This window comes from Aspergillus melleus (assembly GCF_016097325.1).
Source record: "Aspergillus melleus strain CBS 546.65 chromosome Unknown contig4, whole genome shotgun sequence".
Taxonomy (NCBI): Eukaryota; Fungi; Ascomycota; class Eurotiomycetes; order Eurotiales; family Aspergillaceae; genus Aspergillus; species Aspergillus melleus.
In genome coordinates, this window is record NW_025763373.1 from 2,636,742 (window position 1) to 2,662,625 (window position 25,884).

A 25,884-nucleotide genomic window follows, 5' to 3' on the forward strand; every position below is an offset into this window, starting at 1 on the left:
GTCTAACTAATACTAGTAGCTCCTGGGGAAGTGCAAGGACTCGTGGTGTTACGTCAAATCAAGCTCCACCCATACGACACGGTGATGAGTATGATATTTTATTAGTAGCCATATGAAAGGGCATCTACGCGCTAAAGATAAGATTTCGTTGCGTTATATGTGAACGGTATTGATTAGTTGAGGTTGAATCGTTCTGGCGTTCACTATCTATCCATTCCATGCACATTCGTCGAGTCTGCCTAGAAGCTAGCCATCCGAAAGTAAAATCTACCATTTTTCCTTTTTGCAACAGGTAACTTGCAAACCCTATCAGATACCCAATAGCTCAGCGTTGGTTGGCTTCCTGAACCTGCGCGTCGTCCATAGTGTCAGAGTGAATCTTATCGTACAAAGCGGTTGCGGTAGCCACCAGTATGCCTCCTCGGGTGACCGTAGCCTCGAGCCAGGTCGGTCCATCCCGGGTAATCTTCCGTGAGACGGCCATCAGGAGGTCGCCAGGGCCAAACTTCCCATAATAGAACACGCTGAAATTTCGGATCTTAGAACGATCTCCACATTTATCGAATACCCGATGACAGAGTAAGTTGACTAGCAACCAGTAACCATTGGCCTGTTGGTCGTGAGGGACAATTGCCACAGCTTGGGTACTGAATTCAGTAGTCGGTTGAAAGCTCACAGAATCCTGGAACTGGCCCTCCAGTGTGTCGAGTCTGCATTCTGGGATAGCTTGGCCGAGATCCTTTAGGTCTGGCAATGGGGACGGCGTACAGCACGGGCACTCCGATGTCGAGGCTGAGGAATCGGACGGTGCGTCAGCGTATTCAGGTAAAACGCTGGGATGAAGTGCTTGAAGGGAATTCGGCTGGAGGGTCGGTGTCTCCGGACGATGGACAACAGGCTGAGACATCGTTCTATCGGGCTATTCGGACCAGTCAATTGGGGTAAGGCTTTCGAATGAATATGGGCGTTTATTTTCTTTGAAGGGAGGGAACGAGGTGAACTGCTTGGATACGAGGAGCAGAGGCTGGGTGGCAAATGGTTGATGTTGAGCTTTATATACTAGAATCGTAGAGCTGCGGTGCTCATAAGATACTAAATGGCTCAATGCCTCCTCGTTATAAGAAATGCTGTCGGCATTCTTACTACTCCAGATGGTCTAAGATCTGCCTTCCCCGTTTCCGGTGATTGGACACATCCCCTTACCTACTCCGCGGGCTTTCCACCACGGGAATGTAATAATGTTGCCCTTCACAATTATAGAGACGCCTAGTTGATGAGTAGGGTAATCGCTGCGAGAGATCCCTTGCAATAAGCGCGGTCAGATGCCCGGGTATGTCTTGGGCTTTCGATCCGAAGCGACTGCGTCGATAACAGAACGTGTCAGCCTGCTGGTCAAGTGGCAGCCACTGGCAGGGACACGAAACAAATGACCTCAGCGGTATATTCCCACCGTCGACCGGCCAAGTCCTCCTAATGGCGTGGATAGTAAGTCATTGCAGATATCCGAATACCATTGATCATCCTCACCTTAGGTAATTGCCCGGGTAAAATGGAGTGGAAATAGGGGATCGTCAGAAATGCCCGTCGTTTGCCCGGTTATACTTTACTGCATTCGTCTTCTTCTGACCAGCATACACGGTTATTTGCGCGGGATAGAATTCCCATTCGTACATCGCGGGGGTAGACTTCTGCTGAGTACGTGTCCTGGTGGCGTGGTGGGAGCCAGTCATTTGAGATGGGGTATTTCCATTTCTGGTTCTTTTTGTTACAGATGGGCTGATGCCCAGCTCAGGGTAAGTCAAAGTGGGTCCACCCCATCGAAGCAAAATAATGCCCGGGCAATCAAAGAAAGGGGAGGAGGCAGTTGCGCGCGAATTGCACGCGGAGCAACTTCTCGGCCCCAGAACCTTCCTTTTTCTTTTTTCTCTTTTTCTTTTTTTTTTTCCTTTTTTTTTTCCATTTTTTTTCCATTTTTTCCATTTTTCCCTTTACTTGCAGACGGCCTCCTATGCTGCTCTCCTTCGCGCCCACATACCCGGATTTTTTCTGGTAGAACGCCTGACAATAACCATATTTCCCTCCCTTGATTCGAGCGGTGAATTTACCGAACTGATGCAGTAATTGCAGTTTGGCAACCTTTAGGCAGACGGAGGATGCCGCTGGGCCTATCTTATGAAACTGGTGCTTAAAAATTACGTCGCTTATCCTAAACTCTCGTCTCGGTTCTAAGCCCTGTCGTCCCAGCTTTCAAGAACGAGGCTGTTGATTATAATAATGAAAACTTGCTAGCGGGTATCTGTATTCCTTGCCCAGGCTCTAAGCTAGCAGTGGCCATCAGGACCCGTCCCTGGTCACATTTGCAATTCAACTGCCTTTGAAATACTAGGAGACCACGGTTCAATTGTCACCCGGTATGATCGGCTCATGATAGTATACGTTGAGATTTTAAATGCCTCCTTGGTTTCAAAGGGTAGCGAAAACCCGATGGCAGAGCAAGTCGACCGGCAGGGAATGTCCCGCGGCTCGCCAGTTTTTAGTATGTATAGCAAAGCCGACATGTAGCGGACACTGCCGCAATTACTGGCAACGTAAAGATACTGTCGGTCCCAAATAATTCCTGATGCAAACATCATCTGGCCAGGCGCGTGATACATTGTAGTAGGCATTAATCTCTTGCCAAACTGTCCCAGGCAGAAAGTTCGGGCCAAGTACGGGTTTCATGGAAGCACCACTCGCTTTTGATGGGCAAACAAGTACTCTAGGCACATTTATAACTACTGTCGGTGAAGCTTTTCCGGACGTGATCCGCACTCAGTGCAAATTGAATGCAAACAAACTCGTTCTAACAATTATAATAAGCCGCACGCCTGAACAATTATCACAGCCCTTGGGGAAACTTCCTAACCGCTTTTGCAGGAGTGACATCAGCATTACCCTCGTTTCATATTCATTGCCACATTGGCTATCTCTACAAACACTGGACGGCATGGGTCCTCGACGAATGAGATCCACAGCAGGGCGTATCCGAACGCCATGCACCATCCCCCCTACAGAGTCACGCCGGGAAGCTCCTGAGCTGGTATGGTGGGCTCTTTGGCGGTCCAGCATCGAAAAGCAAAAACGGGCTCAAAAAGCCAAAGCGCAAGAGCAAGTACGTCAGGACTGGCTGAAGCGGCTTCGGCCAAGGCGTTCCCGAAGCTCTCCTATACTCGCTCCGGGCAAAAATCGCACCTCGCCAACGGCCCCCAGGACACGACCTGGGCTCCAGGCCTAACTGATGCCGAAAGCTATGTGATTGAAAAACACATTTATATCGCTATTTGGTTGGCTCAAACCTTGGGAAATACTCATCGGTATTCCAGCACCGGTGTGCCGATTCATGGACCTGTCGCAAGGATCTGTATTTAGAAACCCAGGGATTTATTGTCGCTGTGCAGAATTTGAGCCGAACTTACGATATGAAATTCGGTCGTTACTGTTTTCCCCGAATTCGACCGCATATACACAGTATAGCTAGTAACAGAGTGAAAGACCACTACCAATTCATTTCTCGGAGAATGCACACAATGCATTTTCGTATCCACCGATTCACCGTAGTAGCGCGGTTAAGCGGTGATGCATCATCTCGAGGCTAGGTTCAATCCCCCATCAGCCGTTTACCCGATCTCTACGGAATGATATGGTATCCAGATATTCTGCAAATATATAACTCCCTTTATAAGAGTAATGGAGCGCATATTCGGGGACGGAAGCCACGCAGCGCTGCCGCCATGTTGCACGCCTTACCATTGGAGATTCTCTACATGGTTGCTGATTTGGTATGTCTATCGCCTTCTCCAATTCTGACCCATACAGATGCTGATTATATATCAGCTACCATGGCATGCCGTTCGATCGATGAGTCAGGCTTCCACAGGATTGCGCGCCGTCTTAATACCCCGAGTGTACAAATCGGTTCGGTTTGGCGCGGGCTTTGAATGGGCTCTGAATGATCTCAACATCGGTACATTCTTCAGGCGACATGGCAGCGCAGGGACCGCCCAGCTCCTGCAACTTGCCAGACGAGTCGTTATAGAGGCTCCAATCCAGACCGCAAGATTCCACCGCTGCATGTACCACACAACACCCCGCCTTGCCCCTGTGTCACACGGCCAGTTAGTCCTGGGACCTGAACCGACTGCCCATGATGGCTTCATGGCCGAGCTGTCCGCTCAGTTGGGCCAGATTTTTGCCCTGTTCAAAACTGACACACTTCACTCATTCTGGTACGGCCTTACACTCCTAGCATGTATGCTTACTAACGGAGACAGCTGGCACCTAGCCACCTGCATGCCCCCGGGCACACTTGATCTGAACGGGTATCTGATCCACCACCAGAGAGACATCAGAAGGGTCTCGCTGATGACCGACGGAACGTGCCCGCATGCAGGACAGGGTCTTCAAGGCCTATCGCAATTGACATCATTATCGGAGATCGCATGGGAGGGCATTCGGCATCGCTGGGAGATCGAGACCCTGCGAGAATGTCTGCGACAGAACCAGAGCCATCTGCGCAAGCTGCAAATCGGGTGCCTGCTATCTGGTGCGGATCACCACCTGACCGTTCCCGAGCTCACTCAGCCCTGGCTAGAACTCTCCCATCACCCATACCCACCCAATCCGTTTTCATCGCTATCTTCGCTATCCCTCTCGAACGTGCTTTTTCCAAGCGAGCTATTAGCGTCCCCGCGAACTCTGTCGTTTCAGTCGCTGCAGGAGCTGCGTCTGCTTCGATGTGGCAACCAGCTGCACTTCCTGTGGTTATTGGCGCAGACGGAGAACCGTCCGCCGTTAAAGTGGCTCGAGGTCAACAGCGATCTATTCCACGAATTAGATAACCGACTGGTCTATATATCCATCGTGGAACTTTTGCTCTCCTTCCGTGGTCTGCAGCACCTGCACCTCAAGCTGACCAACTTCCCTCGCTTTCTTCCAGGGCTTCGAGAAGCCATCCTCCACCACCGATCCTCCTTGAGGTCCTTGAGCTTCCACGAGCGTCAGCTACTTGCGGTAGACGAGGAGGGATTCTTCGAGGATGTTCGCGATGTCTCCCCACGGTGGACCCGTGATGTCCCCCAGGTCCTCCAGCACTGCTCACTGACCGCGTTAGGTTTATGCCTGACCCCCCTCATTGCGGTGAGTACAATGTCCTACGTGGAAACCATACCACTGACCAGGGCAGCATAACCTCTTCGTCCATGTCGCAGAGCACTCGTCAGTCCAACTGCTCCACATCCGACTCAGTGGAGAAGAAAGAGTCCACCGCAATCTCCGGCGTGAAATCATGTCCGAATTACATAGGAAAGAGGGCCAGAGTCACTATACAAGCCGCCACAATCGCCAGATCTCCGCTCTGTATCGGATCTTTTCGCCCTTTAACTGGACTGCGACCGACCAGCGACATGTCCGGTCGGGCCCGGTCAAAGTGGAAGCTCGGGAGTTTGTTTCGTTTTCTCAGTGGGCGTTCGGTCCAACCGGACTACCCTCCTTGCAAGTCCTGGCCTTCGGGGACTTTTCTCATCAGGGCCAGTATCGTCAGCAACAATTCCTGGTTCGCCGGAAGCATGCGGTGGGGGATCGGCCAGCAAGGCGGCTATGCCGTTGCAAGCATGACTGTGCTAGCGGCTGGACGTTCGAAGTAGCCAGTATGGATGATTCTTCTCTTTGGGATGGGCTTCCATTGGATGGACCCCGGTTCCTCTCCACATGCCCGACGGGTGATTTGCTGGAGTCTCCAGATTGAGTCCGACAAGGCAATGTGCCTGGCCGCCGAGTCAGAAATCTGTCAGATGCTACGGTTCCTATGGCAGCTGTGTGGAACACAAGGCGAATGGCTAAAATTGCTCGAATTAAATCTTGCGACAGGCCGTATACCTAGAATAACAACTATATCCAGATACTTTCTGGCTTGCATATCATAGACGGCAAACTGTGGAAAGCAGCTGTATTCAAATAATGACTAGTTACACACTGTGTTTATATTGCAGATTGACCGTTGGGTAAGCACTATGGATCTATGCCAGGGGCGGCAAGATGCCCGAACATACAATCATAGCTTTATTCGATGCACTGCACTGGCATCAGGACCTTTCTTCTCCGAACAGGCCCAATGTTTAAGCAACGCATGCCGGCTTGAGAGAAGTCATCTTCTCTGGGAAGCTACAATATGCCACGCCGGGTATCGGTTGCGAAAGCGGGTATTCATAAGGAATAGAGAGAAGAACCTGTAGATTACAATATCTCTTGCCATAGGCACCATTTTCTTGCGTACCATCCAACTACAGGCTGTCTGATTCGGTGAAATCTAAGCTGAAATGCCGAGCGGTGAGGATCGCTTTCTATTTATGTCCGCGAAACGGTCAGACTATTTATCTCACCCATCCTTGGCCGTCTAGTCGATCCATCCTCTTTTCTATCTTCCACTTGGAAGCTAGCGCACCAGATGTCCAATTGGTATTCTCAGTGGAGCCATGCCCCAAAGCCTCCGTCTGAGAGACTCGAAGCTCTTCGAGAGATTCTAGGAACGCGCCCTCGACAGGTCGATCAACTATCGAACGAGCTACACGCAGGTTGGCCCGTCGAAGAACCTTCCAACCCCAGAGAATATCAATGGTCTGATAGCATACAAAACGAGGGAAATGGGGTATTCAATCAAGGGGACTATGTCGGAGATCATCATCAGGAGGAGCTCTCGTTACTCTTGAAAGAGTATAGTATCCCATTCCTTGTCATGATGGCCACATATTCAAGAATCGTCGTTGATCGATTTCTAGGCTAAATGACCGAATGGAGTATGTCAAATGTCATCTGGGGGTCTTCCCGTCTCATGCTTTTTCCTTCATATTGTGAAAACAGAAGAATAATAGCAGAACACAGTTTGGGGGAAGTCCTATGACGTATTTAAGGAGCTGACAATTTGCAACAGGGTATTGGAGAATAGTATAGACGAACAGAAACAGTGGAACAAGCAGTTGAGCTGGGCGCTTGGTCAACTCCAGAAAGCGCTGGGTTTGGATGGTAACACTGGCACAAGATCGCCGGCTGGGAGGCAAAATGGGTGAAACATGCATGTCTACCAGGTAATTGAAGCCTCGGGCGAAGAATTTCAAGGATCTTTTGTGGGTGCAGGGTATACACAGCATTGCCTACGTGTCCAGAGCCGGATCCGCAGCGCGTTGGGAGAGACTCCTCGGCGGTCATTAGATATATATTGTGTGGAAAAGAGACCAGTTTCCGACACTTGTTCCCATGTCTTCATGAAGGGTAAGTATATACTTATTATCCATAGAATTATAAACAGAATCTTGCTTCCTTTTTCAGCGCTTGGGTCTTGACCATTTTGCCCATCTGTCCTGTCCAACCGACCGCCGCTCAAAGAAGCCGTTGCCCACTCTTATATTGTGTGCTCGACTCGGCGACCAAGATTGATGCAAATGGCCAATCGAGTAAATTTTTGAAACGAGAAAGCACATTCGTCCTTACATAATAATATCTCTTAAAAACTCAAGCTCTCCGCCTCTTACTGCTATAATCGTTTCAGGGCTCAGCAATATTATCCACCATCCAGCACCTGTTGAAATCAAGGTACGTCTGCTCTGCTCCTTTTCCCTCCTCCCTTCATACTCATTTTACTGGACAGAGCCTACTCGCCAAAAGTCTTTACCGAATCATCGGAAACCCTCGGTTGCTCATCCAACGATGTGGCTAGACCTCGAGCGTCCGGGATGGGAATCGCTTTGCAGCCATTGGAGTACCGAGAGAGACTTTGATTGTTATCTCTGCTCCGGTTATGACGACCCAAACTTCTATTCGTGGTCCGGGCCCAGACTTCTATCCCCGCTTACGCATGCAGAGGGCCTCTTCCATTATGTTTCGTCCATATTTCCGATGCACATCAATTGGCTGGAGATCCAGTTCTCCGTCATACATAAATATACGGACGAGTCAGTTGCTGTCCGGACTTTCTTGCTGCCCAGGGTTGAACATACCCTTGGGGCCCTGGCCCGGTGTCGCGAGAGGATCTGGCGGCTAGTGAGTCAGTATAGTCGATCCAAGAGTGGTGCGGATTTCCGGTTCGAAGCATTCATATGGCCAAGGGACGAGCTGGGATTGAGTTTCGACGATAAGTCTGGGGAGATCGAGTCAAACAGCCCTGGATGGGCACTTGATCCAGTTCGGTTTGTACGCAACATCTACCATTCCTGATTGTTCCTGTGCAACCTTTAATCGAATTCTCCACTTAATACGGATAGGGATCATCGCAGCTCTGATTTTCAGATTAAAAAAAAGCTTCCGTGCGAATTACTTTCGCCTGCGTTAAATGAAGATAGAGGCAGTTTAGCAGAAATTGCAAACCAATTGTTGCAAGAAGCGAGCAGGAACTTAAACTCTCTGGTACAAGGCCTGGCATTTTCAGATCACTGCAACACGTCAGTCGCACTGAAATAGAGGCATTCGCGGAGAATTCAAAAAGAATGGAAGAAGCGGTCGCTTTCAGCAGATTATATGCACTCATATAACTCTAGACAGTATCGATGCAAGTATGTGTTTTCTAGCCGCAATCCCACCCATGAACTTATTTGAATTACGTTAGCTTTGACAACTGCCCCGCCTGCTACATACAAAGACTCTTTGACCGCAACTAAGATACAGCGAAGATCTCTATTAATCTGTCCCAAGGCCACACCGCGCTTGGGGCGCTGAGCAACCTTCCTATTGCATGCCAAAACAGCCGGGCAACTATTGAAGAATCCTCATTGACAATGTTTAGACGCAAGAAACAACTAAGTCCGGTACCGTATCGTAATACAAGTGTGCGCCGAAATATGCTTGACATTGCAACAGAACTTTTGCGAATTTATCTGTGCAACAACGGAGAATAGCAGACATAGATTGAAGAATAAAGTAGGTAGACGGTCTTCTGTAATTAAATTAGCCGCTTTTGTAGTCCCATTCCCAGAAGGCGTCCCTGAGAGAAGGTCCAACCCATAGCTAGGATATACATCGGGCTTCTGGCGCGAGCAAAGGTAAAAAGTTATAGTCCTCCATCAATTACCCGGCCAATGACGGGCTTCTTGGCAAAGTAGTGAGTTGCCTTTTCTGCCCGTAAATCGAATGGCCCGGGTAATGGGCATTCCATCTAAACCATAACGCAAAAAATGTGGGGCAATCCCGAAACAAGCCGTGCAACTTGATTTTTAAACAAGAGGGCTTCCTGGTTACTCGCGCAGGAGGCTTATAACAACCGATACGTTTGAGCGGGAGGCAACTTATCTTAAAGGTACAGTGAATTGAAGAGGAAAGGAAAAGTTCTAATTGTACCGTATCATTCCTATAAGAAGAAATCGCTATATTCAGATATATTGAACCAAACCACATCAACTTATGAGCACGGGGACGGTCCAGTTTCGGAAATGAACCAACTAATACTTGTCTTGAGCCTCAGCGGGCTTCCAGGCATAGTCGGGCGGGGCTCCCTGAACATAGTAAGATATCGAGGCCCTTTAAGCGTACAACATCTAACGATTCCCAAGACAAGCGTGACTTGCCAGATGGATGAGCACCTTAGTGTTCGCAGATCTGATATTATATATCCGATCGAGTTTCTTCGGAAAGGCCCCTTTGTTCGTGATTTTGGGTCTGGCTGCTCCGTTGTTGCTGCTTGGAGGGCTTCAGCTATCTACCTATGTCATGACGTAAGCTACAGACATTAACTTAACTAAGCACCACTCAAGCTACTGACCTGGTCAAAGAATACCGAACCGATTACTATAGATTCGCAAGAGATAGGACGAATAGCCTACGAAGGTACCAAGGCATGCTGGTCTAGAACTTTCCGATCCCATGTTAAGACGGCTCAGGGCGTCACTGTACGCCTTGAAAGGCCTGAATAACAGAATTTGCGAGCACCAGGCTCAAGTGACCGAAAGGAGACTGTACTACATGTCTCTTACTGCGAAGAAGGACTTTGAAAGTCGAGCCACTTCTTTGCCAGGCCATTATTCTACCCCGTCAACTAAAATAAAAGTCTGTCTGACCACCATGGCGAATAAGACCTCTTTAAGCTCACGACTGTACGCCTAGAGATACAAAACTTTCTGCAGGGGACCACATGTACGGGTGCCACCATACTGCAGTGAATACCATAATCTAGAGCAAGGCCGGTGACAATGGCCCAGTCTAGTTCCTAATCAAGCTTTCTATAAAAACGCTATTACTCTGTTGATAAAGGCTCTAGAATCTTACCCGGTGGTAGAAATCGGATGGCGGTGCCTCAATTACGTTACAGAGTAGGACTACTTCATGCTGTATATACGAAAGGGCGGTTTTGGTTGAATTCGTCGTCGTGCGGCTGCTTAGTTACAAGTTGTATTTAGATCCTCTCTGGGAACAGAGATGCAATATTCTTAACTATAAACGAATCGGTACAGTACTGTACGAGATTTGGCAGATCTTTGCTTCCAGGGCCATCGGAATGGACAAGTACTGGTCCCCAGCACCACGTAGAGGTGTCTGCCTTTCGCTGGGGTGGGAAACCCATCGTAGTGATGACCCAAGGCACAGGTTATACAACATAGGGCCCAAGGCCATGTCGGGGAGCATACGACACAGGACCACCATCCCTGCGAAGGGGAGCATACGACACAGGACCACCATCCCTGTGAAGGGGAGCATACGACACAGGACCACCATCCCTGCGAAGGGGAGCATACGACACAGGACCGCCATCCCTGTGAAGGGGAGCATACGACACAGGACCACCATCCCTGCGAAGGGGAGCATATGACACAGGACCACCATCCCTGCGAAGGGGAGCATACGACACAGGACCGCCATCCCTGTGAAGGGGAGCATACGACACAGGACCACCATCCCTGCGAAGGGGAGCATACGACACAGGACCGCCATCCCTGTGAAGGGGAGCATACGACACAGGACCGCCATCCCTGTGAAGGGGAGCATACGACACAGGACCACCATCCCTGCGAAGGGGAGCATACGACACAGGACAACCATCCCTGCGAAGGGGAGCATACGACACAGGACCGCCATCCCTGTGAAGGGGAGCATACGACACAGGACCACCATCCCTGTGAAGGGGAGCATACGACACAGGACCGCCATCCCTGCGAAGGTTGCAAAAGGCAAAAACGGCAATCCGCAAGGATATCCCGCAAAGACACTTTTGTGCTTGGCACATTCAGTGAGTGAGGCCAGGAAGCCTGGCTCTGGAATCAACAGGAGACTGGGTGGCACCGGCCTTATATCTCCAGTCCTTCCGGTAGACCAACAAGACCAACTGTGCAGCACTAGTTCCCACCCTCTCCCAACCCCTCAATCGAAGCAGGCGGGCATTTCATAGAGCAGAGACACAGCAGCCATTTAGGTTCAGCACAACACTTTAGCCGTCTCCACTAGGCATCACCGGGTCCAATTGCCCAGAGGCCGATGATGGCTAGAGGATCACAGGCTGTCGACCGATCATGGCCAATTTGCGACTCGGTCGTCAAAAGTGATCGAAAGTTCTCCACTAGATACGTCGACAAGGTCATAATAGCCAAGGTGATTATGGCATGGTGAGCATCTTCAAGCCCAGGACGACTTCTTCCTAGATTGCCCCAGGGCAATGACGCACTAAAACCTGGGCAAATCTTCCTGGATTACCCGGTTGTGGAATGGAGACCGCTCGGGCCCAGAAGCCGGGCCAAACGGCCATGAGATTCCTACGTGCATTCATGCAACGAATATGTAACAGTTTACACCTTTGCTCGCATCTACTGCATGTCTCAACGTTCGAGTGATTATTATCCGTATTACAACATTTATCCACCATATACTGCGCTTGGCATAGGTCGGTGACGAGCGCTCGTGGACACCACCGCTGTCAGTATGTATATATATATATATATATATGTATTACCAGCCGAAGAGAGAGGTTGACTTCGTAAACTCGTTTCGCGTGTTATTAAAGCACATGAGATGTACTTAAATCCATGAGATGGCAACTCAGGCGGTACTGCATGCGGTGGTGTATTCATACTACTACACAGTGAAATGGTAGACTGAGGTAATCGGGCTGCACGGTGAGCATGTGGATGCGCCTGAGGAAGGTTTCGTCGTTATATTAGGGCTGATGCGTCGTTTCTGGTTCTGCCGGATCTGCCAGCCACAAGCTATCTTAGCTAGCCTCATTATGAAGCCAGCCGGCTGGTCATCAGTGGCCGCCAACTAGTCCGAGCGAGCGTTTAAACGGACGCTCTGACCACGCCTTTGTGCTGTTTGGTCATATTAAACTCGCCGAGCGCATCCTTCCATATGCACCTAGCACCTAGCGGGGCCTACAGGAGCAGCGGCCATCGAGTTTGCCTATTGGTCACAGTACAAAGGTCATGAGAATGGTTCAGACTTGTTCTCGACGGTTAAAGGAGAACCGGACGGGAACAAGCATGTGGTTATCTCATCGGGAACTGTGGAAGGAAAAGCAGTAGAACCGAGGCTCTTGACCTCGGCTTCGCCGCCGATCTTCATCCTGCCAAGACCAGACGATCCCGACCGGAATGAGTCTCGACTATGGCCGCGGGTGTCGACTAGTTCGGCACTTCATCGCCTTGCTCAGCCGAGATAATCAGTCAGTTAATTGTTCAACGTGGTTTGCCTTCTTATGTTGACAAGATTGATCATCCTCATTGCATCCTGATCATAGTGTTGAAAGCCCCAGCATGAACCCCACCATCCTAACCCTTAACGGTGGAGGGGAAGCCGGTGAAATACCTCCTGCTGATCCAGGAACACTTCGGGCCTGAAAGCACTATACAGGACCTTGTGGATTTATCAGTGGGTTTTAGTTCCAGTGGGCTATTCCAAATCCTCTGTCTTCGGATAAGATCGACGTCTAGGCGCGGAATTGTTAATGCCGTCGACTGGTCTGCTGTAGAGCACGGAAGGGACCGCGTAAATTCTTATGGCAGGAGCTCCCATGGTCGATAGTACCACGCCATATAGAGAGGCACGACGAATACACATGTATGACTGATGTGGACAGTGACTGGAACCCGACAAAAGTGATCAATTATCTCGGCAAAAAGGGTCGGTGTATGCCGGAGGTCTAAGTCTAGTCGAGAGTGACACAATGACACGGCCAGACTAGGAAGGAGAACTTTTGCTTGATTGTAATGAGAGTCCAATAATTGACCGGCCGCTCTACTGCCATATGTTGCGTCGGCGACGATCTACCGCATTTGAGACAGTGCCGCCAATAGTTTGCGGGGCCATGACCATCATCATTTCAGTACCGATTTACCGGGACGGCCCGTCGAACGCGATTTGCCAGTTTGAAAGGCACTTGGTGAGAAAATGGAGTTATATGGGGTCCATCAGACTAGGCGAACGAAGCAGGCATCTTGGCATTCAAGCCACACCCGGAACGCTCGGGTATGGGGCCGTTCGAACAAGAATCCGTCATTCGTAGTCCCACATAAACTACGTAGCCTCCGCAAAGTAGACGCGGCACGTACCTGGATGGCCCGTAGGCATACACGCTCTGCGACATTGCATACCGAAGGATGCATCTCATGAGCCTAATCCAATACCGCATAGAGTAGGGTATATCACAAAGCTCAATAGATCAGGGACTAACTTGCTCATCAATCGGAAAAGGGTGCTAGGTACACCCGAACTAGGAGAGACTATAGCGCCAGCTCATTCCAAAGAAGAGCAATGCTAGCCCGAAGCAAGTCTCGGCCGCGCTAAGGTTCCAAGGTGTAATAGGCCTCCAAGTCTAGGACAGCCAACTCGCGATTACCTCGCTCCGGCTTAGTGTAGATAACCGTGGATCTACCCAGCACCATTTTTACCCAATTTCGTAACCCTGGTGTGTTCGGCCAGTATAGATAGAGACCGTTTATCACCAGTGGTGAGGGGTTTACTAGCGATGGCCCATGACAGGGCTCCCGTGGTACTCATATGTCACCTCTAAAGCACATGAATCTGGAGAAAGAAAGTAGGAGTCCTAATTCCCATCCATTCGTTAATTAGATGTTCCATTCCGCTACCTGGCGCAATTCGATTGAAACATGCCGTTGTACTCTTATTGCAGCCTGATGTCCGTGCGAACTCTGGTTATTGAATTATTTGCTTATCCGGCTCGAGCGCTTGGCGCCCGGCGGGGCCCGCGTGCGGAGGTCCTCCATGCTCCGCCGCAAAACCTCGTTCGTTTCTTCTTGGGTCTTCATGAAAGTTTCAACCGCACTAAACGTATGATTCGTCAGCAGATCCATCTCCGTAGACCCTTGTGGTGAGGCCAGGCTCCGGCCGATTTCGGGGCACTGTCAAGTTGACTTCCTCCCTACCTCACTCGTGCTTCGAGACTGAAACAGCCAGGTTAGCAGATATACTACTGGCATGAATAGCTTGGCGGTAGCCTTACTCGCACAGACAAGCGACAACATCACTATCCGGATCAAGGTTCTTGACCGGATCTGACATGATCGGGGCATAGACCTCATCTGCTTCCCAATCACCGTCTTGTTGACTTGTGATTGCGTCGGCGTCGACGGACGGCTCACGTGACACGGGAGAGCGATGACCGAGGTCCTTCGGTCGAACAATTGACGAGGCACACTTTGGCAGCTGCGGCGCCTCCGGCTCCTGGCACTGCAAAATCTTGCGAAGATTATCGAGCCGAGATGGCGCACCTTTGCTTAACGGCATTGTAATGATATGGGTTGCGAACCGGTGGGAATGGTGGGGTATGGCTGGAGGCCAGGTAAAGTGGGAAGGTAAGGATTCTGGACGACCAAAGGCTCGAGCACACTCAAGGGCGGAAGAGAAGAACAATAGGATATAATTATCTGGGCAACTGGATTTGGTCTTGTGAACTGCATGATATAGAGAAACGCCGTGAGTCAGGAGTCGCAAAGGGCTGGCGTCACCTTCCTAGCAATTGCGGAAGGTATTCCGCCAGCCATGGGCTATTGACAAGCTGAACCATGCGTATATTTGTCAGCGTGGGCCTAGCGGGCTTCAGAGGGCGAATATCTCGGGGTTTTTCAGCCGGTTAGACCAAGTGTGGTCAAGGGAAGAAGTATCACAAGCTTGATAGAAGGGCATCGTTACCCCGTCAAATACAGGCAAAGAAGATGCACCTCTTAAGGCCCATGGTACCGAGACCCACAAGCCTTCGCCGAGAATTCATTGAGGCGAGAGTGTGCATCGCCTGTCGGAGCATCAAGCAAGTACTCCGTAAACATTGACCAACGTAAGTGGGGGGTAATGTAGACCAAGTGGTTTGTTGGCGTTGAAAATAGTGCCCATTGAGGGGACACGGACGTTGCAAAGTTGCGTGCTCCTAGAATGGCCCTAGGATGTCTCATCAAGGCAAACTCAGGTGGAGCCCGGAATGACTCGTAGGATTAAAGTGATCAGGCGCGATGAGTTTCCCCCAAAGTTGTCCCTCCCCCTAACAAGCGCCTACTGAACGTGGCCAGCCTGGTAGAGATAGTCTCATGCGCGTTATTCACGCCGATTGGCTCGGTCACCCCACCCAAAAGATGGCCGTAATGCTTAGCTTTGAAGCTATGGCACCGATACACCCATTTGTCCTCGTTACAAAGTTTTCGTTTATCATCTCAACTACCCGTAAGACCAGCCGAAATGACCGTTGGACTCTTAGTGCACGGCGCCAAAACAAACCCCTCGAGAACAGCGCCACACTGGCAGGTAAATATAGTCAAAGTCTTCTATGTTGTCCCACTTACGCGCCTCAGGAACGTTGGGGCTCAGGAAGAAATATATACTTGCATGAAAGGACGTATCAGGACCGCGTGAACGGTCTGGTATGATGGGCACCAAATTGTTCGGCCATAATCCCCGGTTAAACCTGGCTGGTGGAGGATGGGAGCCGTGGGGCGGCAAGGCGACCGGCGCAGAAATGGTCGCGACGCGCGGGACGCCAGCGACTTTTGGCGTGGAATTTCCAGGCAGGAGATTCTAAGCTAATGGGAGTTCGAAATTTATTCTCACGTATCGAAGTAACGGTCATTGAAACTCGGTACCGATTTTCCAAGACGACCGTTAAACTCTCGCTCCTAGCTCGCACGCGTCTAGCTAATGATAGGCTCGTGTCGGGCTTTCCGCTTTGGACGTTAGTACAGAAAGGCCCATTGAAGATCACCGTCCGCCATAATCCCCTTTAACAGCTACACATGCCCGGGAAACCCGGTTGTGGTCGTGGTTGTCCCCGCTCATTTTCATGCCTATCATGGCCGTGTGGTAGGTATCATGTGTTCCTCGCAGGGCCTTACCACAACGGGCCAATGGGTTTCGATCTTGTGCCAAGCCAAGCCAGACACGACTGCCTGCGCCCGTGTGTCGGCGGGCCCATGCACTGCATACGAGAGGATGCAGCGCATGAGCTTAATCTGACGCCCTCACTTATTAGAATGTTTGTCGACTGTAACATACTGGGCTAGTGCATCTAAACGCTCAGTATAGTAGTATCGAGGCTTTCAGAACGGGTTTTCCTAAAGTCCCTATGGATAAACCGGCCTGCCGATCTTGCCCGGTTCGGCCTAACTCAATGCGGGCCCGTGGGATTGCTCACTAGCTCATCGTTGCGACTTGACCAAGACAGCTGCAGATCCACTCAATGCCACAATGTGTCCTTGCAATCTCGATCCATCGATAATTCATTTCGCGAACACGAGCAAAGCCCGCTTAGTGATTATTGTAGCGCGCTCATCTACACTTGGTTTCGCACATGTTTCGCCACTCCTATCGTAACATCAGCCTGGATGGGATAATAGTGACTACTTTGTCAGTGATCAAATCTATGATTTGCAGCGGATACAGGCGGATGATTTTACCGTAATTCCCCGGATAGGGCCTGTCGGGCAAGCCGTCCGCCAGCCACAGATTGCAGACAGTCCAGAGCCCTAGCTTCCCTAGCCAAACAGGGATGCAATCAGGGAGACGAATAAAAAGCAGACCTGCTGATGTCACAACCCCCAGCATCGGCCCACTTAACATGGATCGGAGAGTACGGGGAGCATGGGAGCAAGCAATTTCGGCTTTTGCTCACTTCTTGCGAGCGATTATGCTGACTTGAGACGTTTCATTAGACAAGGAAGCGAGCTAGAAAAAAAACCCATGCCATTTCCTCTGTGCCGAACCCCAAGCGCCCTATTCCCGTTACAGGTTCAGCCACCCTCTTAACATGGTCGTATCGCCTGGTGTCCAAGCCATGACCCTGCTATCAGGTAAACTCAACTGGATACGCCCGGAGTCGTAGACGATAGGTATTTCAGGTGAATATGAAATTTATTTACAGTGTGGTCAGGTTCATCATATCTTCGTTTGATAAATTCGGGTCCTCCATGTCACCCATACCCTCCTGGTTTGTCCACATATTGCCAAGTGCAGTAGCGTCTGGAAGAGCGGAGGCACCCTCCAGGTCCCATAGTTGTTGCTGACAGTGGTTGATAGCGCCCTGCATCTGCTGCACAATAGTGCTCATCCTGTCAGAGAGCTCGGAGTTCTGTGCCTCCTGGAGCTGCGTCTGCAAGCCTTCTTTTTCCTCACGAAGAGCTTGAGTTTCGCGTTCAAGTTCCTCTATTGTTCGAAAACATTCTGCATGGGCAACTTCCAGAGTCGTAGATGGGCTCTTTCCGGTGCCACGCGGGGATTGAGTTTGTGCCATCTGAGATGAGCAATTAGCCTCGATTATATACGTACAGTATGTTTAGGGCCACACATTCCACATCACCCACCATTGATGGCCGTTGAAGGGCACGAGCAGGTCGCGAAGGACCGTTTTCTGGATTTATCTGGACCCGTCTGGCACGAGTCCCAGGTTGAGGAGCGTTTGCGCGCGAATGGGTAGCTCTCGGCATGATCCTAGGTAGTGAAGATAGAGAGAGAACAACAGATCTAGAAGGAAATCATGGGTTGCAATCGAGGGTAAAACGGTGAGTTTTTAAGGTCCCATTGGCGGGCGCAGGTGAGAACTGTCCCGTATGCTGTAAAGCAAATCCTCATTTTGCTAACCGGATACAGTACTGTAGACCAAGGTAGGTCAAGAACCGACTAGCCCTTCAGCGGAGGTTTCCCCGAGTTGCCCGTCCGCCTAGTCTCCGACACCCATCTAGCCAGATACGGCCTTAAGTGGGATAGAGGGCCTAGTGGGAAAAACGGCGGGTCAGAGGTCTTACCCGCTCACCTAGTAAAGAGGGTACAAAGCGAGCAAGCGCACGCTGATCATCAAGTGGGCCTAAGTGCAATTCGAGACGGCAGGTCGGTCGCTAGTCCATCTACGTATAGGTTAAGGCCTAGCTTGTCGAGACCCCTGTAAACATGATGCCTGGTTTTTTCCATTCTCTTTTTGCCCGTTTCCTGAATTGCAGGTGTTGGGACCGCGTCCTGTGAAAATGGGTATGCATCGGGGCAAAGCGGAAATGCCCACTGTGTGTCCACCATTATCATCATCCACGGTGGTGGTTGCTCTCACTGGGCGTTATATGAACCGCCCGTTCCCCCTTTCCCGCGCAAAATAAACCGGCATTGTATTTTGCTAGCCTTTCACTTTTATCATTACGGAGACTGTTGTTCTTTTGACTGATCACCCGGCAAGATTTCTCGTCTCCTGTATCTTTGACACCTTCTCCCCATAATGAACAAAAGAGCCTACCGTGCGTGGACCCCGGGCGAGGAGGCCTATCTCCCGAAGTTCGTGGCTCAACACCCAGACCTGTCCTGGAAGGAGAGGGCCCATCAATATACAGCCACCTGCAAACCCAGATCAGATGAATCCTTGCGGTCAAAGTTGGGGCAGTTGACGAAAGGGATCAAGCGACACCGTCCAACCAACACAAGGGAATCAAGCTTGAGGAGCAATACGGCGAGAACTGCGAAGGTGGCCCGGAAGCAACGGTGTCGGGAAACTTCCTCCCTTTCTGTCTGCTTGCCGCAAATGCACAGTGAGCAGGAGGGGGATGGGGCGTCGGGACAGGCCGGCCCCATCTTCCGCTCACGGCAAGACAGTTATACATCACCGCAATATTGCGCCGATGGCCGCCTCTCGCAATACAAACAAACAATAATGACGCGGCATGTCGGCCAGAAGAATCGCTCCAGTCGGTTCTATGGTAAGCTCTTCACCATCTAGCTACGCAGGACAATGATAACAGTCCATCCGGGAATAGGTACAAAAGAGCTGGGTTGGCATCAGCCCTCGTATCAAATATCACCGCGCAAGATGGCACTGTTGTGGAAGCTGCTCTATCGCATGGCAGACCGTACACTGCAATGACCGGGCTACACATGAGATGTTGAATGATGAAAGTGGGGTCCGTGCTAGCACAGTAGTCGGCCTAGATGACCATTCTTGTATCTAATTTGCACAAAGCACAGATTATTACAGTAGTGCCCTAGTGGGCAGCTCATGTCCACTAAAGCCATCTTCTTCCATGTATCCAACCTCATCGGCTGGAGCGTTCAACAGGACGACAGCATAACATTACTCGAACCACCTACCGCTAGCTTTTGGTACGGCCATGGCCTCCTGCCTATATATACAGGCATCCTTCATCTCCCGTCTCCCATCTCAGCTTTTTCAATCTCAGCTTTGTCACCTCGCATGGTAACTATAGGAAAATCTTACTTAATACGCATCATGTCGTTCCCGGCGTCGTACCCAGAAACACCACTCATACAGCCCGTCCCCCGGAGGCAAGACACTCCTGTAAATCCCGATGCGTTTGAGTCGTCTTGGGGTTCTTCGTCGTCCTCAGCAGGCTGTCCATGCTGCGCCACGCCACCGATGCCATATCCGGCCCCACCGACCAATATAAGCCCCAGTATTGAATTGGGCTCGGGCTCTTTCGCTGCCCTTGAGGATCAATTCTTGCAAACTCTGACGATTCAGTCGACCAGTCTATTCCATGCTCAGGCTGTGGCCGTGGTTCCAAACGACCGGCGAGCCGCAGGTCACTGGCTCCTCGTCGAGCTCCTCTGCCACCGAGCATTTGCCACATTCGGCGCTCAGAACAGCATCCGCAAGTTCAGCACTTTCCATCATCAACGCTTTGTCCCGGGTGACACCTTGTTTATCATCGTTCGTCGAGTGAACCAAGGGTGGCTGACCTGGCTCGAGGCGGACATCACCCGCAGCGATATGTTGGTTGCTAGTGCAACCGGTCTCTATGATGGCCCACTTCTACAACCTGACGACTTACGGCGGGAGCCTGATGGTCTTGCACATGGCTTTGGGGGTTTGACAACCTTTTATGCTCCGGATCAGAGCCCAAATGAAACCGTTTAGGGACCACGACTGTCCTATCGCGCGCTCAAAGCTGGCTTATATGGTGCGAAATGGTTTCAAATATGCAATATGCAACCGGAATGGTATCAATCTCTATGCGTTGGTCGGAGGTGCATTCTCAATACACCGTTCGATTAGATCAACTCCTATCTGGGCGAACTCGAAGGCCCACTCTACAGCCAAGGTGGGGTGCGGGTACATACTGTAGCAAAGATAGTTACAGTCCTCTATTCGTCTTGTATGAACATGCTAGTTTGCGCCTGAGGTGGGGGAAAGACAAAATACAACAATGGCACAGAGGATAAAGAGTCTCACGTCTATCATGGAGACTCGGAGCGCAAGCCAGATGTAATATTGCCCATGTTCTCTAGCGACCTCAAGTGGTCCCTGCTGCCAACGATCTCGGATGCCGACCTTTGCCCCACTGTCATGAAGTAGATATCCCACAGCCCTTCCGTTACCGTGATAAGCAGCCCACCAGAGAGGTGTGCGTCCGTAGTCGTCTGACACATTTACATTGATGTCTCGGTGTGCAAGCAGGAGGTTAATCAGCGTGGCCGATCCCCATTGCACAGCATGGTGAAGAGAGGTGGACCCATCCTCACCAATCGCATCAACCCGGATGCCACTTCGTGCCAACAGACATCGGGCCGCCCACTCGTGCCCGTTATTGGTTGCCCACCACAAGGCGGTGCGGCCTCGATGGTCGCGACGATTGATGTCGAGACTGTGCGAAAGAAGCTCCCGGACAATAGATTCATGTCCTTCTACGGCTGCATAGATAAGAGCCGTAAATCCATCTGCATCCTGTGCATTTATATCGATGTCAAAGTCCGACAGCAGTGTCTGCAGGATATGGAGACACCCTGTCTCGGCAGCATGATGAAGTGGGTTGCCGCCACAGGAACAGCAGACCGTCACATCGAACCTTTCGTCAGACATGAGGCGCTGGGCAAGACATAGGTACTCGGCTCTCATAGCGCCAAATAAAGGGGCTGGCGTATTTTTATACCGGAAGTTGGGATCGGTTCGGCGATCGGCAAGAAGGGTCTCCACCATCTCCCTAGAATGACGGGTAACGGCGTAGGTGAGCGGTGTCGTGAATTCCCCTCGGTAGAGAAAAACGATATTGGCATCAACATTGTCGCTACAGAGCAGGCCTTGCACAACCGAAGGGTGACCGTTCTCTATCCCCTTCCACAACGCCCTCATCCCCTGTTTGTGTTGTTTCATATCAAGATGTGGATTCGATAGGAGTCTCGCGATGATGTCGGAAAAGCCCAGGGTGGCGGCTTCAACTAGCGGGGTATTTCCCCGATGCACTGTATTGATATCGACCCCGGAGCTGAGCAACATCTCAATGAGGTCGAGCGCTGTATGCCGAACGGCCCAATGCAGAGGGGGGACTTTCCGCCGGGCAATGTCTTCCAGGCATAACTCCCAATTCAACTTGTTGGACAGGGTCAGATTCATTTGGAGGACGGATAGGGATTCACGATTATCGTGACTCGCTGCACGAAAGGTAAGGTGCAAGATAAATAGGAGATGTGGTGGTACTCCATCCTTGCCGAACTGGGTTGCAGATTGGATCACCACTGCTGTTGGGGGTGCCATTGTGAGAAGGGATAAGCTATAGTTGAATGAAAATATATCGAAGTTGATAACTCGGTGAACGTGATTGTGTGAGGGAGCTTGGGCAGCGTGTCACGTCCTTTATGTGCTTCGAGAGCACGGTTATACGAAGCAACGCATACATGCCATGACGTTGTCTGGTAGCGCCCGAATGAAGGGACCTACGTAATTTTCCAAATTTTTATAGACTTTTCCGACCTCCGGCGCTCCCAGGTATCCATATATCGCTCCCCAGAACTAGCCTACGGGCTCACCGGAGTGCGCTTCGCTCCTTTATTTCGTCAGCGTCTTCCGACTTGCCAGGGATTCTCATCCTATAGGACATTTAAATTGAGCCAGACTGGCCCAGCGAGGAGGCTGTAGCTCGCTACAGCTACTTCTACTGGCATCTCCATTTCACGCCAAATCCAGCAATGACAATGCTTACACGACTCCCCCTTGAGCTTCGCTGCATGATTGGCGAGCTGCTCGACGAAAGAACCCTTTACGCGCTATGTCTCACCTGTCACGACATGCAATCAACATTTACCAAGATCCTTTTCAAACGGAATATTGCAATCAATCACAGCTCCGGGCTTTATTGGGCGGTGCAGAATGACAGACGGGATATTGCCAGAATCTTCTTATCCTACGGTGCCAATGTTAATGCCACTGGAAATGGGGAGCCGCTCCTCTGGTGCGCTGTACGGTGCCAAGCCATGGACACAATTGAGCTACTGCTGAACCACCACGATATTGACATCAACGGGTGCGACGATCAAGGCCGGAATATCCTATGGTATGCGTTGTCCATCAACAGTGATGAGATATTCATCAGGTACCTGTTGGACAAGATTGGATTTGTTCATTGTTGTCGGCCTACGAGATCTTTCCGGTTTCTCGGCTCCTCCTTACTCAGTCTTGCCATCACCAGAGGTGCCGAATGTGTGGTCAAAAGACTGTTACAACAGGAGGTGGAGCCAGACGGGAGACATGAAGACGCCCGTTTCTTCTTTCTCGCCGTCACCAACGATAGCACAGGCATTGCACAGATGTTCCTAAGGCGAGGCGTTGATATTAATGCCGTGGATGTGGATGAAAATCAATCAACCGCCCTTCATCACGCTACTCGCTTAGGCAATGCCGTGATGATGGGCTTCTTGCTTCAGCAGCGCGGAGTTTGTGTGAACTCCCGGGACAGCCGGCAAAACACCCCGCTACATGTAGCAATCCAATACGGCAATCACGCATGTATTGATATCTTGCTGTGCGTCCCCGAAATCGACCTTGATGCCCAGGACTTTCAGGGCCGCACCCCATTTTGGTGGGTGGCATTTGTTGGATCCGATAGATGGTTCGGCCGACTACTTGATCGAAACGTGAACTACAACATGCCAGACCACAAGGGCGGAGCACCTCTCCATAACCTTGCTAAGTTTGGTAAAACTAGCCTAATCCGGCTGCTTCTAAATCAAGTCGACGTCGAATTGAATGCCGTCGATCTAGATGGCTATACACCTCTAGCACGTTCCGTGAAACATGCACGCTTGCCTGTGGCACAGCTCCTTCTTGAGCAGCCAGAAATCAGAGTGAATGCCGAATCTGGACACGAGGTCACGCCCCTTTGGGTTGCATGTCGCTCGGGTAGGAAAGACATGGTGCACCTACTATTAGGGCACAAGTACATTGATGTCAATCAAGTTAACGCCTCCGGGACAACGTCACTACACGTATCGGTCATCTTTGGCCATTTGGACGTGCTTAGCCTTCTGCTGAGGCAAGGTGAGAAACTTGATGTCAGTGTCCGAGATAAGTGGGGCTGGACGCCCCTCATGCACGCTGTATCTAAAAACCAAGCGTCCATGGTAAATTTGCTGCTGGATGTCCAGGGCACTGATATCAACGCGGTCGACGGTGACGGGCGGACGGCGTTCTGGTGGGCTGCTGCAGGAGGGCACCACGAAATCGTTCGGATATTGCGCCCTAACTCCCAAACGCGGCTCAAAGATAACTTTGGGAAAACAGCATATGCTGCTGCTCGGGAGAGAGGAAATGGAGCTGTGTTGTGTTCCCTGAGATCTCCATAGGCTATAAGTAAATGTGTCCTTTTAGGCAGTGGAAAGATCAGATCAGAATATTGGAGATAGCCTTGAACGTGTACCGTATGAATGCACATCTACTTATAATATTGTGATTTACATCGAAATACCGAATATACCACATAGCACAACGACCATCCCTGTCGCAACAGGGTTTTGCTTGTCCATGGGGGACCGTATCAGAGAATCCTTTAAGAATAGGAGAGTTTCTAAACCAAAGTCCTGCCCGGTGAAACAGCGGCTCGGTCACTGACCGTTGCCCATGTCTTGGCCTCTAACCACTGTTTGCACGCAAACCGCGCAATTCAGAATAACCAAGCAATATATGGACCAAATACACGCCGAGCGGAATTGTCAGTCGGAGTTGCTCGCTAACTTGAACCGGTCGCTCTGGGTCACTCATGGTCTATGTCGAATAAACGGTTGAAAGTGATGTCCAGAACGCCGGTGTCAATGAATACAACCTGCCAGGTACTATCCGGTTGCTACTCAATCGGGCCAACCGTGGCTACCGCGTTAAAGCTACACCTTCCAAGACCGCTCCACCCACACAGTATTTAACTAATGCTATCCGTCTTCCATCGTGGGAGTGTCTCGCCTCCTACACATCACAAGACTTGCACTTGTATCCCACCCACAAAGCGAGCCCAGAAGTCTCTCTTCGCTCCACGGAGACATACTTCGTTACTATGGACACCTTACAAAAGATGACCCTCCAAGATAAGCATTCGGATGATGTGGCGTCCTCCTTCGGGAATATCCGTGTGCTTGATGACCTGATACGCCAACGTGCAGCAGACACGAACCAATTGCCTATATTGGCCTATCCACGGCCATCCGACGACGGCCCTTCCTACGACTATTTTAGCGGGCGCGATCTAGATCGGATGATTGAAACGTCCGCTCACGCTCTGGTTGAGTCGGGACTCAAACCTGTGGGTGCATGGTCTCCCCCATAGGTCCGCGAGCTAACACCAGCAGTGTCCAACCCGACGAGAGACTGTCGCTCTCCTTAGTGTGTCGGACTTGAGCATGGTAGTTGCCTTGTTTTCGCTCAGTCGACTTGGCTACACCGTCATGATGCTTTCTCCTCGTCTGTCGGCCTCGGCCTGCGTCTCGCTTCTGGACCAGGTGGGCTGCCGCACAGTCCTGTACGGCCAAACCGATCCGGTCCGAGACATCGTCGCTGGGGTGTCGAGGCTAATGTCGATCGCTTGCCATCCAACCCGTCCATCCTCGCGTGATACCGAAGCAGGCCAGAACGCCGTAGCCCAAACCCTGGGTGAAGGCTTGCCACAGATTAACGACAGCGACATCGCGGTGATACTGCACTCCTCCGGCTCGACGGGCACTCCGAAGCCACTGTATCTGAGTCACCGTGTCCTGGTCTCGCAGGCTCGCATCGGGCCCGGGTGGAGTGCTTTCAATACCCTGCCCTGGTACCACGGGTACGGCCTGGCGACCGCGCTGCAGGCCATGTACAGACGAAAGACGGCATTCGGGTGGGATACCTCATTGCCTATCACCGGGAGAGCACTGGTGGCGGCCCTGCAGGAAGCCCAACCGGAGTCCATCCACTGCGTCCCGTATGTGCTTCAGCTATTGGTGGACGAGCCCGACGGCATCCGCATCCTCCAGGCCTGTCAATTAGTGACGTTCGGCGGGGCAGCGTGTCCGGACCAGCTAGGCGATCGCCTGGTGGCCGAGGGAGTCCGGTTCGGTGGATTGTTTGGATCGTACGTAATCCCCTTCTCCCTTCATACTCTCTGGCTGCGCCGGAGGCAAGGTAGCTGACAAGTCAACAGAACGGAAGCCGGCCTG

At 51.1% G+C, this 25,884-nt stretch overlaps 9 protein-coding genes across 9 annotated transcripts; 5 read left to right on the plus strand and 4 right to left on the minus strand.

The window, feature by feature from the left end:
* Positions 1–325: 325 nt before the first annotated feature.
* On the minus strand, positions 326–907 carry LDX57_007761 (uncharacterized protein; the record flags this gene model as incomplete). Its single annotated transcript, XM_046089478.1, has 1 exon — positions 326–907. One exon carries the CDS (start codon positions 905–907, stop codon positions 326–328), a length of 582 nt encoding a protein of 193 aa, XP_045945449.1.
* Positions 908–3,081: 2,174 nt separating this feature from the next.
* LDX57_007762 (uncharacterized protein) lies at positions 3,082–3,408 on the plus strand (the record flags this gene model as incomplete). The annotated part of the gene is made up of 1 exon (XM_046089479.1): positions 3,082–3,408. The coding sequence occupies one exon, from the start codon at positions 3,082–3,084 to the stop codon at positions 3,406–3,408; it is 327 nt and encodes a 108-aa protein (XP_045945450.1).
* Positions 3,409–3,897: 489 nt separating this feature from the next.
* Positions 3,898–5,226, plus strand: LDX57_007763 (uncharacterized protein; the record flags this gene model as incomplete). Its single annotated transcript, XM_046089480.1, has 1 exon — positions 3,898–5,226. One exon carries the CDS (start codon positions 3,898–3,900, stop codon positions 5,224–5,226), a length of 1,329 nt encoding a protein of 442 aa, XP_045945451.1.
* Positions 5,227–14,165: 8,939 nt separating this feature from the next.
* Positions 14,166–14,748, minus strand: LDX57_007764 (uncharacterized protein; the record flags this gene model as incomplete). The annotated part of the gene is made up of 3 exons (XM_046089481.1): positions 14,166–14,286; positions 14,388–14,405; positions 14,465–14,748. The coding sequence occupies 3 exons, from the start codon at positions 14,746–14,748 to the stop codon at positions 14,166–14,168; spliced, it is 423 nt and encodes a 140-aa protein (XP_045945452.1).
* A 2,489-nt stretch (positions 14,749–17,237) lies between these two features.
* On the minus strand, positions 17,238–17,979 carry LDX57_007765 (uncharacterized protein). Its single transcript, XM_046089482.1, has 2 exons — positions 17,805–17,979; positions 17,238–17,734 (listed from the first exon to the last, which is right to left on the minus strand). Exons 1-2 carry the CDS (start codon positions 17,925–17,927, stop codon positions 17,360–17,362), a joined length of 498 nt encoding a protein of 165 aa, XP_045945453.1. The 5' UTR covers positions 17,928–17,979; the 3' UTR covers positions 17,238–17,359.
* Positions 17,980–19,705: 1,726 nt separating this feature from the next.
* LDX57_007766 (uncharacterized protein) lies at positions 19,706–20,353 on the plus strand (the record flags this gene model as incomplete). The annotated part of the gene is made up of 1 exon (XM_046089483.1): positions 19,706–20,353. One exon carries the CDS (start codon positions 19,706–19,708, stop codon positions 20,351–20,353), a length of 648 nt encoding a protein of 215 aa, XP_045945454.1.
* A 249-nt stretch (positions 20,354–20,602) lies between these two features.
* On the minus strand, positions 20,603–21,967 carry LDX57_007767 (ankyrin repeat domain-containing protein; the record flags this gene model as incomplete). The annotated part of the gene is made up of 1 exon (XM_046089484.1): positions 20,603–21,967. One exon carries the CDS (start codon positions 21,965–21,967, stop codon positions 20,603–20,605), a length of 1,365 nt encoding a protein of 454 aa, XP_045945455.1.
* Positions 21,968–22,683: 716 nt separating this feature from the next.
* LDX57_007768 (ankyrin repeat domain-containing protein) lies at positions 22,684–24,051 on the plus strand (the record flags this gene model as incomplete). Its single annotated transcript, XM_046089485.1, has 1 exon — positions 22,684–24,051. One exon carries the CDS (start codon positions 22,684–22,686, stop codon positions 24,049–24,051), a length of 1,368 nt encoding a protein of 455 aa, XP_045945456.1.
* A 1,089-nt stretch (positions 24,052–25,140) lies between these two features.
* On the plus strand, positions 25,141–25,857 carry LDX57_007769 (uncharacterized protein; the record flags this gene model as incomplete). Its single annotated transcript, XM_046089486.1, has 1 exon — positions 25,141–25,857. The coding sequence occupies one exon, from the start codon at positions 25,141–25,143 to the stop codon at positions 25,855–25,857; it is 717 nt and encodes a 238-aa protein (XP_045945457.1).
* Between the last annotated feature and the right edge of the window lie 27 nt (positions 25,858–25,884).

Excerpts from the sequence above, each read along its gene's own strand:
- LDX57_007765 (XM_046089482.1), bottom strand. The coding sequence starts at position 17,927 with ATGCCGAGAGCTACCCATTCGCGCGCAAACGCTCCTCAACCTGGGACT. Across the intron at positions 17,735-17,804 it reads CCCTTCAACGGCCATCAATG|ATGGCACAAACTCAATCCCC; the intron begins GTGGGTGATGTG and ends TGCTCATCTCAG.